Consider the following 14452-nt stretch of genomic DNA (forward strand, 5'->3'; position numbering starts at 1 on the left):
GAATAAGAGTTGCACAAATACATTTGTAAGAAACAAGTTCGAGGAAACACACTTTCTTTTAAATAAGTAGAAATAGCACATGTTTAAAACAAAAAGTAATTTATTGGTATCTAATATTAAATTTAACGAATTAAGATGAAGTACTGGCGTTGGCTTTAGAATATTACAACTTACTATAAACATAATAAGAAAGAATAAATAAATATTTAAGTAAAGAACTTTGATTAACTCGCAGATGAATCAAATTTGTAGGAATATGATTTAAACTTAAGCAAATGAAAACAACAAGTAGTCAAATGAATAAATACCCAAATTCTGCTCCATAGATACTGGTTCACTGTATTTGTCATAACAGCTTCAAATGATAAAGAAAGTATATTTTACATTTAAGTAACCATAGTTACGAGGAAGGATTAAAGGATCATCCAGCTAAACATTCTCATCTTCTGTCAGCCAGGCCAGATCTTGCTTTCCATGTTGGTAAGTTGATTTGATTGTTGATACCATCAAACCTGTCCAGAAGGTGAGCTGTGGTTTAGATATTGTCAAACCTGTACCATAGGCCAGCTCTATTTTAATACTGTTTAACCTTAGCAGGGGGTTAGCTCTGTTTTAAATATTGCCAAACCTTTGCAGAGGGCTAGCTCTTGTTTAAATATTGTCAAACCTTAGTAGGAGGCCAGCTCTTATTTGAATATTGTCAATCCTGTACAGGTGGCCAGCTCTGGTTTAAATACTGCCAAACCATCTCTTCTTTAAATACTGTTAAACCTTTGCAAAGGCCACTCCTGTTTTTAATATCGACTTGTTATAACAGTGTTTTATTTTGCAATATTTTAACAACTACAGTGTATACTGTATACATGGTTCACACAAAACGGAAAATACCATGGAAACCTTTTTATGATGGAAATATCAAGGAAATTCAAAAATTGGAAGTTGTATCATTGATATTTGATGGAAATTCCATAGTAATCATTGAATTTTAAAATCATGTCTTGAAATTCCTTGAATCTCCTATAATTAACCGTAGAAGTATAAATACAAATCAAATAATACAACTTCATTACCAATGATTAAAAGCATATTTTCAATTGTAAAAAACACCCTTATGGAACATACACTGTATAATATTAGTATGCCAATTGGTTTTTACAGAATTTATTTCAGTTTGTGTAGGAAGCTATAATTTTATAGACACACTTTTAAATCTGTTTCTGGAACCAACCAGTACTGAGTAATGAGATCAAAGGAAAAAGACTTGCCCCTGACAGGATTTGAACCATTGTGGCTAGCAATCATTAGATTTCTAGTCTGACGTGTTAACCACTCGGCTGTGCCACCAATGTCATTTAGCATCTTGATGTATTTTTTAAACAATTTTTTGAACAATTTTTTTTCTTTTCTTTGTTTTCTCTCTGATATCTAGAAGATATTATTTAGTTCCTATTATACAATTACTATGACATTCATGGAATGTCATAAATGTCAGGGACAATGAAATTCATGTTCTCAGTTACATTGCATTTACATAATCCATCAATATAATGTTTTCTGTCAATTATTAAAATATCAAGATATTAGATGACAAATTTCTATTTCATGTGAATGTCATTTCATGGAAATGATGTAGAATGACTTAACCATGAAATCTACAATACATGTACTTAAATGGTTAGTCTGGTTGCGGCAACAGCTACTACCCATGTGACCAGTGCAGACCAAGATCGTTATATAAAAAAATAATTTCATTATTAAAGGAACTCCACTGAGCTTCAAAAATTTAAAAGCATAAATTTTGTATTGTTTTACATAGATCAGCTGGAGCAATTAAAACAGAAATATACGCAAAATATGATTTAGAAATATACTCTGAAATAAATTGAAAATCATATTTTTGTGCTATTTTCTGTCTGATTTGAGTAAAAACTGTTGCAATGCTTTTTCATTTTTGGTCATTTTTCACAATTATAATAATTATTCTGGGAAAAAAACGTGGTGTGTGAATGATCTAAAATTTTGCACACAAGTTATTAGTCTAGACCTACATTGAATAAAACATTTATCTTAAAAAATTATTTCCAGTCCCATCATGTCAAAAACCTCAGTGTTAACTACCATCATTATTTTTGTATTATTTAAGTTCAGTAACAAAATTAATATTTTCTGACCTAATAGTATGACAGGGAAAAAAAATCGTATGAAATGGTCACTTTTTAACTTGTGTTATTATTTTTTGTTATTTCAGTTCAAGCTGTGTTCTTTGGAGCTCTTGCCATGTCGACGTTACGTATGAAATACCTGTGGACACCATATATGTGTATCTTGGCAGGGTTTGGGATAGCTGACTACAGGGGTTGGAGGTGCGTTCTTGCCAAATTGAGGAGTAACCAGGAAGTGGTGGTTCAGATAGCTCGCCATTTAACATCTATAGCCATTCTTGCCCTACTTTTAGCTATTGTAAGTTATTCACTATGTAATGAGCCGCATCACAACAAAACCAACATAATGCGTTTGCGACCAGCATGGATCCAGACCAGCCTGCGCTACCGCGCAGTCAGATCAGGATCCATGCTATTTGCTATCAGTTTCTCTACTTGTAATAGGGTTTGTAAGCGAACACCATGGATCCTGATCAGACTGTGTGGATGCTGGTCGCAAACCCATTATGTTGGTTTTGTCATGACGCGGCTCATTTTTTGTTGCATTTTCTATCTTATTTCATGTACAACATGTATGTCATAAATTCCTATTACATGTATATAGAAACTTTTTTTGTTCATTTAGTGATTGTACAACATTGCGTAAATATTTGACTCCTAAATACATGTATGTTTACTAAGAAATTAATTTGGCTAATTATTTTGACAAAAGCTCATATTACAATAATATTGATTTAGTGCTGTTTAACCTTTAACAAAATGTGATTAGCACTTGCCACTAGTATAGAGCCAGGCTGGGGTACCAGTAATATATCCATGCAGTCTCTATACTTGTTGCGGACCTTCATGCTGGACATCCCCAAAATTGATGACTGGACAGGACAGTTCTAAAACGGGAAGGTGGACAAGTCCATTTATGAAATTCAACAAAGTCAACGGCTAGGAAAGCCAGTTTACATTCTAATTTATATATTTCAGGCCTTGCCACCAGCGTTAAAAGAACTAGAGGATTTAAAAGAATTTTGGGACCCAGACACTGTAGAACTTATGGAATGGATCAAGTAAGTAAAAAAATAACATCATATCATCTCTACTATTCAAACCTGTTTTGGCATCAAATTTTGGTTAAGTTTATGCATACAAGTTGGTATCACCAAAACTACTGAAGATAACGGGTTGAAACATCACACACACATATGAGCCGTGTTACGACAAAACCAACATAATGGGTTTGCGACTATCATGGATCCAGACCAGCCTGCGCATCCGGGCAGTCTGATCAGGATCCATGCTGTCCGCTATCAGTTGCTTTACTCGTAATATAGTTGGTAAGCAAACAGCATGGATCCTGATCAGACTGCGCGGACTGGTCTGGATCCATGCTGGTTGCAAACGCACTATGTTGGTTTTGTCATGGCGCGGCGCAAATTTTATAGAAAATTTACCTGTCAAAATGGGATACTGGAAAAGTATTGTCCTGTTGTTTACAATACCACCAACTTGTTGTCTTCTCTATTTACAGAGATAATACTGCTCCAATGGCAGCATTGTCTGGCAGTATGCAACTGATGGCTGGTGTAAAGTTATGTACTGGGAGACCGATAACAAATCATCCACATTACGAGGATAAACAGCTGAGAATTAAGACCAAAGAAGTAAGTTATATACATGTCATTTGAAGCTCCAGCTCTCCCATCCCTGTGATTTCCCAACCCCATACTTTGTGGGGTGATTTGGATTATCAAACCATTTGTAAGGCGCCATCCTTTGGGGACAGTCCGATGGTGAAAGCTAAATGCCCCTATTGTGTAAGTTTGATATTTGCTGTTATTTTGGCTCTGAAAGAAAGTCGTCCTATTAATTTGGCAATGCAGTGACAGAATAATGTAAAAAAATTGACTCTTTTCTCCTGCTTTTCCCTGCAAAGCCCCATAGGGTTGAGGGGGTGGGGTTGCGGTTACAATTGACTAGTACATTGACCTTGTCTAGCAGTAATTCTCAGGTGAGCAATCTAGGCCCATCATGGTCCTCTTCTTATTTAAAACAATAAGACCTTTTATGTACTTAATAGGATAATTAACCTATTATATTTTACAGTTATACCAGTATTATGCCAAAAGAGAGCCAGAAGATGTTCATAGCTTAATGGTGAAATATAAAACAGACTACATTATTCTAGAAGACAGTATATGCCTGGCGCCATCTAGGGGAGGTTGTCGTCTGCCAGATTTATTGGATGTAGACAATGGTGTTGTAAGTAATATATCATTGTAAAAAGACAATATAAGCCTAGTTCCTTGGAATTTAACTTTTGAGAACACAATATTAGCCTATAAATGGTAAATAATTTTTTATATAAGTTTCAGAGTTGTCCAAATACACCTTCATCATTTTCTTTACAAACCTTTTTCTTATCTGAATTACGCAGAGACAAAAACTTCACCTTGTTATGGTAGAATTCCACATGCAAAATAGCAGAATATGTCTAATGCAGTAATCAAATTTGAGACAGCTGTACTAAGTGACATTTATATGTCTTACAAAGATGTTTGAAGAGGTGTTGAGTAGGTTGTAATGAGACTTTCAGTAGGAGGTGATAAGGATTTTGGTGCTGTAACTGTGTTTAAGATGATAGAAAACTGCGGTGACATGTCTAATAAATTGTCTGCTATATCAGATAACACCAGAATACATGTATATATGGTATAGAGGATATTTGTTTGTTTTGCATGTAAGATTGAAATATAATTTCACTGAGTGAACACCAGATGCAATATTTTCACGAGTGGCGTAGCCACGAGTGAAAATATAATAGCTGGTGTTCACGAATGAAATATATTTCAATCTTATATGTAAAACAAATAAATTTTCTTTTTATTTCATGCTTTTTAAGTGATTTTAAGTATTTTTAGCTCGACTATACGAAGTATATGGAGAGCTGTCCTACTCGCCCCGGCGTCGGCGTCCGCGTCCAGATTTTAGATTAAAGTTTTGGTGCAGTAAAATATTTTTCACTATAACTTTGTCATTTCTTAAGGTATCAACTTCAAACTTCAAATATATGTTCCTTATCATCAACCACATCTTATGTGACAAGGTTCATAACTCTAGCACCAATATTTTCAGATTTATCTCCCCTTGAACTTAGAATTTTCCTTAAAAAATACTATTTCTTACTGTTTCTTCTTTATTTCTTAAGGGATCAACCTCAGACTTCAAATATATTTATGTTATCATCATCCCCATCTAATGTGACAAGGTTCATATTTCTAGCACCAATATTTTCAGATTTATCTCCCTTTGAACTTAGAATTTTCTTCAAAAAGTTCTATTTCTTACTGTTTCTTCTTTATTTCTTAAGGGATCAACCTCAGACTTCAAATATATTTACGTTATCATCATCCCCATCTTATGTGACAAGGTTCATATTTCTAGCACCAATATTTTCAGATTTATCTCCCTTTGAACTTAGAATTTTCCATAAAAAATATTATTTTTTACTGTCACTTATTTATTTCTAAAGGTATCAACTTCATACTTCAAATATATTTTATTCATCATCCACATCTTATGTGACAAGGTTCATAACTCTAGCACCAATATTGCAAGAATTATCTCCCCATAAACTTAGATTTTTTTACTAGAAAAAAGTTATTTTTTATTATAACTTTTTTATTTTTAAAGGTATCTACCTCAAACTTCAAATACTTATTCCTTATCATCAATTACATTTCATGTGACAATGTTCATAACTCTTGAAGCAATATTTACACATTTATCTCTCTTTGAACCTAGGATTTTCTTTAAGAAATATAATAACTTCTTTACTTTTTAAGGTATCTACTTCAAACTTCAAATATATATTTCTTATCATTACACAAATGTTGTGTGACAAGGTCCATAACTCTAGCATGACTTTTTCTAGAATTATTCTCCTTGATCTTGGAATTTATGTTAACAAATATTTTTTTTTTACTATAACTTAATACATAATTATACATAATTGATTTTTCTTTCATAGTTTTTCCTCCTTACTGCGTCCAGTATTTTATTAGTCGAGCTTCGCTGTCTCCTGTGACAGCTCTTGTTTACTGATTTTGCCGCGTAACGTCGCGCATTCTCCTTTGTGACGTCATCACATCATGACGTCACATTATCAAGCTTGAAAAATAGTTCTGTTAAATTTCTCTCATTTTGTTACATTTTTAATATGATGTATGGTGACATCGACTTTCTTTTCCTAAAGAAGCAAAATTTACGCATGACAGCATTTATTTCTGTCTGTTATTCCATTTAGTTATGATTTTCTTTTCATCCTCATTTAGATATAGTCCGGCTACAGTGAAAATTATATTTTATAAATTTCACTAGTGGTTGATCAGAATATAATCATCTGAGATATTCCAATAAAACACTGGAAAGCATGAAATAATAACTTGTCTTGTATGGTTAAACATTATTCTTCTAAATTTTATAAATGGACTCCTCCAACAACAATTTTTGGTACTTTCAATTATCATTTTTCGGGATATCTGGATGAAATATATGAACTTGGTCAGTCAGCAGTATAGAGCCTGGCCAGATTTCATGGACTTGAAGTGTGCCTGCCTGCTATAAATAATACCTTTAAATGGCTTGTATTAAAGAAATATGATAGTATATTGCCTTAAAAGCATAAAATGCATGCATGAAATCGTTTCTAAATGATGGAAGCCCTACTTAAAATAGCAGCAAAATATATTTTTTCAGAACATTTTATTCTGTTTATATACACTATCCATGTGTGTTTAATTACAGAGATATTTTATGTTACAAATCTCTTGAGAACTTTATTTAACAATGTAATTTTATTGTTGATAAATTTTATAAAAATATTTCATTAGACATAGATTTACACTCTATAATTAATTACATAAAAAGTGTTATGCACTGAACAAGGATGCATCTGCTGTTAACATTCAATAACAGTATGTTCATGTGGCTTGTTTGTTTATAAATAGTAACAGACATATAATTCATATATATTTTATTTCACAGATACCAGACAGTGGTAAAGTTGAGCCTGGTCTCATCAAGAGTCATGTGCCGAGATTTTGTGACGAGGTTCGGCGGCAAACACCAAATTACTCAAAATATTTCAAACATGTGTTCACTAACAAGACTTTCAGAATCTACAAAGTTCTTCAATAGAAATCTACAATTTGTCTAGTTTGTGTCAATCTTGTGTAATAAGTCTGCAAGTCTTAAATTTGTTAATAGATAGATGCGTCCAATTGGCTTTTATGATGATCGAAGATCCTCTGTTTTAAAAATTCCTAAGATAGTTCTTTATATAAAATATGAGAGTAAAAATCAATATTGGACAGCAATATTTACAGAACACAGCTACCCATACCCTCCTCTAACTGTATCCACTTTACTTACAGTTTTGTAAGAGATTCTTCCTCTTAGATTGAAGAAAAGGAAGGGGATTTTATTTCACTATTCATTTATCAACCATTCAGTTGTTTTCAATAGACAAAAAAAAAAAATATCTCAGATTGTAGACTGCGCATCCGCGTAGTCTGATCAGGATCCATGCTGTTCGCTTACAAACCCTATTACAAGTAGAGAAACTGCGGATGCGCAGGCTGGTCTGGATCCATGCTGGTCGCAAACCCATTATGTTGGTTTTGTCATGACACGGCTCATATTTACTACATGCATAGAGGGATCTCAATGTTATTTGATATATGTGTTCTCAATAAGTAGTATCCCTCCCATAAAACCGGGTCTCTAGGTTTAAAAATGTCAGTTTTTTTTTTTTTTTTCAAAAAATCCACATTTGAGACACAAACATACATGTTTATGATGATAATATTTCTTATGAGTGGTTTAAAGACTTATTACACTAGACTGACACATTAGATTTTTATTTATTTTATTATTCTACAATCACCGGTCTGATTATAAGAAAAACTCCAAATCAGTTTTACATGTTGTATTAATTTTTGTAGTATTTGTTTCATTTACATTCATGCATGTTAATTTTTATTTTATTTTTTTGGACTGATATTTTATAAATGTTAGTTTTGTTGCAAATGATTATATGTATACCAAAGCATGTTCTGAGAACTATTTTATGAAAAGGGGAGACAACAATGTATTGTATTATTTGTGGAATTGTCTTTGACTCAAGTTTTATTAAGTTGATATGGAATGACAAAAATTGTAATGATAAATGGAGAAATATTTCACGAGTTTGCTGTTCTTATAAGTTATATTCATACATGTCCACAGGGAGAGTTTTAAATACAACTTAACACAGCTGTCAAGACCGATTCAAGCCATCAGAAAAGCACAGACTTTTTTTTCCGCAGGTTGGGGAAGCATCCTGCCCTTAATTTTTTTTGGAAAATTATACAGTATATTTGCAAATAGGGAAGAAAAAAACTTGATTTAAATTCAATTTTTGGGGAAAACTGCATGATTTTAAACAAGTTTTCTTTGGGGAAGCCGCCATTAAAAACAGCCCCTTTTATAGAAGGAAAAAAGTCCTGAAAGCACACTCGTGTTATTTTCCTTCTATTATATACCTTCTGTAAATTGAGCATAGAAAATCTAAGGTGAAAAAAACCACAACAAAGGTTAGAAAAGATGTATGAATATGACATCAGTGCACATTTTTTAACATCACAACCCAATCAAAATGAGGTGTGGAATGCAGAAAATAGATCTAGATGTTTGTTTTATAAAATGATCTATTACACGAAGCTGCTTGAAATCTAATGAAACAATTACCTCTTTTTGTTCTATAATGTACATGTATGTTTAATTTGAAAATGGCCTGTCAAATGGTGATTTTGCCACTTTTTGGCATTTTCTGGCTTTATAAAACTTACCAGAAAAGAATCTTACATCTAATGTTATTATGTTTACATTGTATTTGAAAACTTATACATGTATATAATGCTGGCCATAGGTTTTTTTTAATGTTATTTGATATTCAAAACTGTTGCATAATTTTAGAGATGTTCTTTTGATCGGGCAAACAATTCCATTTATGATTAGATGAGTGGTTAACATGTTGGACTAGTAGTTTAAGGGTTGCTGGCTTCGTGGGTTCAAACCCTGTTAGTTGCAAGTCATTGTTCCCTACAGCAAGAAATTTTACAGTCATTTATAAAGTAAAGAAGCAGGATGTAAAACTATTACCTGGGGATTCTTGTTATACCTGTTATTTATACAGTCTGACAAAATCTCTTTACCACTGCCTGCTTTATTTTAACACTTTGATATTTGAAATGACACTTAATGACCAAATTTAAAAAAAGCAAATCAGTTAAGCATTTTCAGCATGGCAAAATGGTATTTTTTGATTTTACATTGTTTTCATTGTGTATGTCTCTTTAACATAAAGATTTAAATTGTAATGTAACTGATATCTGTTGGGATTGGATTTCTATTTGTTTAAAAAAGGTAACAAGTTGATTAATGGAAAGCCATGATAATGTTGTTTTGGATTCATTGTTTTATAATGATAACAGCTTTTTTGTGTTCACTTTTTATATACTCCAAAAACAGCTGAAAAATGCTTGTACCAAAAAAGGAAATATTCTATTATTGCATTTAGAATTTTTTTTTAAAAATTCTCAGATTGTACCCTTGTTTATGATTTTTTTTTGCTCATCGATTGCCAAACTTTAATTTGATAAGATATTCTTTTATGTATTTATTATACTTAAGTTAAACTTCTAAAATCATTAAGAGATCATTAATATTTGGTGCTTAGTCAGTCTTCAAACAAGGGCAGAAGGGAAGTAATTTCTGCTTAAAATAGGGTTAATTCTGATCTTTTTATCAGCAGAGTGACCTCCCTTATAGTTAAAGTATGATAAGAGTGAATTCTGTATTTATTGTTACAAATGTTTTGATTATGTTGTTATTGTGTTTATAATTATCAGATATTACCTTTCATTTTTAACAGCTGAATTGATAAGATCTTTACAAAACAGCAAATGTTACTGTATGGTGTCCTTTTGTCTAAAAATAAACGTTTAATTTCATAATGTGTTTGTTGTTACATAAAGAAACATTTAACCCATATCAAAACTGATTATCCTTCACCACTAGTATAGAGCAGGGCAAGTCGCCATTACGTACAGTCTTACCATGTTATATAGTGTTGGTTGCCTTAAAGTCTGAATTTTTTATACTGAAAATTTCAAATCCTATTAACTTTTTAATATGGTCTGTTCAAATTCCAAGGCATGGCAAATTAATTACACAAATTCAGGGGATTAGAGGTTAAATGTAGCATTTTGATAAACTCTTGTGTCTATTTACCCTTCAGTCCTTTACTTGCAGTAATATCAGATGACTTTCAGGTTAATACAGTGAATCTCTTCCTAATTTTCATATTTTGCTTTAAAATAGTTGTGTTGTGACATGGTTGTAAATAGCTTCTTGCACTTTCCGTACAATACATTGCCCGTACTTTAATTTTAATATGAAATCTAACCGGAATTCAAGCAACTATTATTCCTCATAAGGCACCAGTACTGATGAGTTCCTGAAAAATGTTCAAATAAGCTCGCACAGTATCATAATTAATGTTAAATAATTTAAGTAAAAGGTACATGTAAGTAATATGAAGTCCTTGATGCTGTTTATTTTATGGTGATTTACAAAAACTGGTCTCAACAAAGAACTCTGTTTAGCAGCTTGTTTAGCTCAATATAGGGAGAGCATTAGATCAGTAATCCTGGGATGAGGCAATATTTCTTCATGACATTTGATCTCAGCCATTGAGTTTAATGGTCTCTCGCCAGTGATTCAGAAATCAGATTAGCAGAATTGCATCTCTCCAATTTAATTTGTGAATCACACCAATACTAGAAACAACAAACAAAATTTAGTGTTTAAAGAATTTACTTAAAAATAATTAACCCATACCCTGCTAGAATCTAAAGTGATTTACCTTTGCCACCAGTATAGAGCCAGGCTAGCCTGCACATCTGTGCAATCCCACAAGGCTCTAGACTGTTCGCCGGCTAAAATTTTTCGATCTTGACATCCCCGAAAAATTGAAAATGGACTGTTCCATTAATGGAAGCTGGAACAAGTCCGTATTTAGAAATTCAGCAGGTTAGGGGTTAAAAGAGAAACATATATTACATAATCATTTTTTTTATCATATACAGTTCTAGAATGATTAAAAACAATGATGATTGAAAGCAAAGAAAAAAAATATCCAGTGATCAGAGATATAAATAACCCTTAACCTGCGGAAATATGTTAATTGAACTTGCCCAGTTTCGAATAATATGGAATGGTTCATTAAAGGGACTCCACTGAGGTTTTTATGACATGGGACTGGAAATGATTTTTCGAGATTAATGCTCCATTTTATGTAGGTCTAGACCAATAACTTGTGTGCAAAATTTCAAATCATTGCCTCTCCGTCTTTCCAGAATAATTATTCTAATTTTGAAAAATCCTAAAAGTAAACACTGAACAGCTTTGCAAAGCTTTTCACTCAAATTGGGCTAAGAATAGCACAAAAAAAAAATATTTAATTCATTTCTGAGTATATTTTTAGATCATCTTTTCATATCTTTCTATTAAGTTTTAAGTGCTCCAGCTGATATTTTTAAGCAATTCAAATTTATCTGTTTTTAGGCTTGTGAACCTCAGTGGAGTTCCTTTAACAGGGATTTGAATATCTAAATACACAAATTCAGCTACCAACAGTATAGAGCCTGGTCTGACTGCACAAAAGTGTATGCTGGCCTGGTTCTATACTGGTGGCAAAGGCTGATCACTTGGTTCCAGCAGGTTAAGGGTTAAAAAATGGAAAGAACATCAAACAAACTCCTCCTATACCATTCATACAATAACCTCGTACAATATTAATACAACAACTTGCAATTGAAATCTAAAAAAAGCATCAAATAACTTTTTGTGAACATTTTGATTGTTTTACACATTATGTAAGCAAGAACAGGATGACAGGCCCTCCAGCATTTATATTTTTCTTGCCGTTTTCTCCAGACTTTACTAGTTTCTTTTTTTATTTTCAAGAAAATTCTTGTTTTCCTAGTGTTAACACATTGTACTTTCTCTATGAGTAAGTAGGAAACCATTATTTTTGATCATTAAATTTTACTGCATGAATTGAAAGAAAAAGATTATGCATTGTAAAAAATGGCCTAAAAAGAGGTCGACATTATAAAGTTGTAATGTAAATGTCATCAAATGATCAGGTGCACATACTTAACCTAGTTTTATGCCAAAAACTAGTATTTTTTCCCTTCTATGTTTCTTAGTTTTCTAAAGAAACTTTTCCTAGGATTTTTTCCCCTAAAAAGCTACTGAACAGCCTGCAAAATATGATCTGTGTTCAATCTTATAGAACTATATCGAAAAAATTCTGGAAAATACAGAATACATTTATTGTGATCATTAACTCATCTTGGAACACAGTAGTTAATAAATATATATACATATAGAAAAAAATGAAAATACAAATTGTACAATGTCTGCCTAAAGTCTGAATCATTCAGTATTTAGGTTGGTAACAAAATCATCATTAGCAGAAACCACATAATGTAAGCCCTATTGAAAGTCCTGCAAAAGAAAAACACAACAACAACAGCAACAATTCTAGTATTTTACAAACTTAAGTAATAATTAAAAGCATCATGAACTATTTAACATTGTCAACAAAAAACAAACTGTATTTTAAACTCACTGCTATCAACGACTCTAAACAGTTAATTATCGCTTTTCGGGTGTCAGTAATTTTTTCTTTTAACTTGTGAAAAGAAAGATTTTGTCAAAGCCATATAAGTATATAGGGCCAGGTCAGCCTGAACACCTGTCCAGGCTCTATACCGTTAGCTGCTTCACTTATAAGCACTAAACCCTTCTGGCTTCATCTCCCAAATTTATGTGTTTGCCCTGACTTGAAAATGGAACAGTCCATTCAAAGTTTAGGGGATTTCAATATCAAAGTACAAAAATCATGTTACCGACAGTAAAGAGCCTGGTTGGACTGCAGGGAAGTGAAAACTGGCCAGTGGCTCTATACTGGTGGCAATGACTAATAACTTCCTGTTGGTTAAGGGCTAGATACCTAAAAACTTTCAATGGATTATTACAACTTCATAGTAGCACAAGTGCATGTCACAAACTTTATCAATATCATGAAATATAAAAGGAAAAAAAAATTGAAACATATCTTTCGGGACATATGAAATTGGCCACTTAAAAAAAAATAACATCAACAAAAAATTATTTTCACAAGGTGTGTAAAAAATGCTTTATATCTAAAATAATCAATTAGACCCTGGATATCTGAAGTATGAGACATTTGTTTATTCTTTTCCTATTTTATCTTCCTTTTGACAGTATTTACTTCTTCACAATTCACCATGTATCTCTTCATTATGATTTATCAGGGCCTACCATTATACAACACATATTGACCATATCATTTAGTCCTGTAAAAAGTTTTCATCTTTTTTTGTTTTTGTTTTTTGTTTGGTTGGGTTTTACTTTGCACCAACACAGTATATAGTTCATATTGTGACTTTCCAGCTTTACTGCTGGCGGAAGACCTCAGGTGCCCTACCTTGTATTATTTCAGGCATGAACGGGCACCCGAGTAGTGGATAGCTTCCTTACTTCACCTATTTTAACTTTCATTGTAGTTTTTGCATTAGACTGCTGCAATGTGCAAATTCGGAGCTAAGTAAACATAATATTATATGAACTGGAAGCTATTTGTGCAATTGCAGTAGAAGAAAATCTGTCAATTGGTAAAATAAAATAGGTAAAGGATAATATAAAATACAAGATAATTTACTGCAGTAAATGCTTCAAAAAACTAGAACTCCGCGAGTCGGATGTGTCGCCTTGTGAACAATGTAGTTTAGGGGAAATGGCCAGGACAAAAATGAAATATGAAAAATAACAAAGGGCAATAACTACATTTCTTATCAATAAGATCTATCATTCTATGATGTTTCAAGTCCATAGCTTTCATACTTGAGGAGAAATGACCAGGACAAAAATAAAGTAAGAAAATTAACAAAGGGCAATAACTCAAAAATAAGAAATGCAGAGTATCAGTTCTTATGCACTGCACTTCTTTTTAATGAGATCTATCATCCTATGAAGTTTTAAGTCCATAACTTTTATACTTTCGGAGAAATGGCCAGGACAAAAATTAAGTATGAAAATTAACAAAGGGCCATAACTCAAAAATTAAGAAATGCAGAGTACCGATTCTTGTGCACTGCACTTCT

The 14452-nt window shown here is 32.4% G+C and overlaps 2 protein-coding genes across 3 annotated transcripts in view; one reads left to right on the top strand and one right to left on the bottom strand.

Annotated features, from left to right (window-relative positions):
- LOC132719180 (probable C-mannosyltransferase DPY19L3) overlaps positions 1–7600 on the top strand; it is a 64512-nt gene extending 56912 nt beyond the window's left edge. For both annotated transcript variants that reach the window (XM_060702929.1, XM_060702928.1), the window contains 6 exons: positions 392–480; positions 2249–2460; positions 3141–3223; positions 3685–3817; positions 4260–4415; positions 7200–7600. In XM_060702929.1, the coding sequence (XP_060558912.1) occupies positions 392–480; positions 2249–2460; positions 3141–3223; positions 3685–3817; positions 4260–4415; positions 7200–7352 (826 nt within the window). In that variant the 3' untranslated portion in view covers positions 7353–7600. The remainder of the gene's footprint in view (positions 1–391; positions 481–2248; positions 2461–3140; positions 3224–3684; positions 3818–4259; positions 4416–7199) is intronic.
- Positions 7601–11054: 3454 nt separating this feature from the next.
- Positions 11055–14452, bottom strand: part of LOC132719182 (T-cell activation Rho GTPase-activating protein-like) — a 52567-nt gene continuing 49169 nt past the window's right edge. Inside the window, exon 11 of the transcript XR_009624181.1 lies at positions 11055–14031. The gene's annotated coding sequence lies outside the window, so the exon portion shown is untranslated. The remainder of the gene's footprint in view (positions 14032–14452) is intronic.

The sequence above is a fragment of the Ruditapes philippinarum genome, unplaced genomic scaffold (assembly GCF_026571515.1).
Source record: "Ruditapes philippinarum isolate M1 unplaced genomic scaffold, ASM2657151v2 ctg1158_1_1_1_1, whole genome shotgun sequence".
Classification (NCBI taxonomy): Eukaryota; Metazoa; Mollusca; class Bivalvia; order Venerida; family Veneridae; genus Ruditapes; species Ruditapes philippinarum.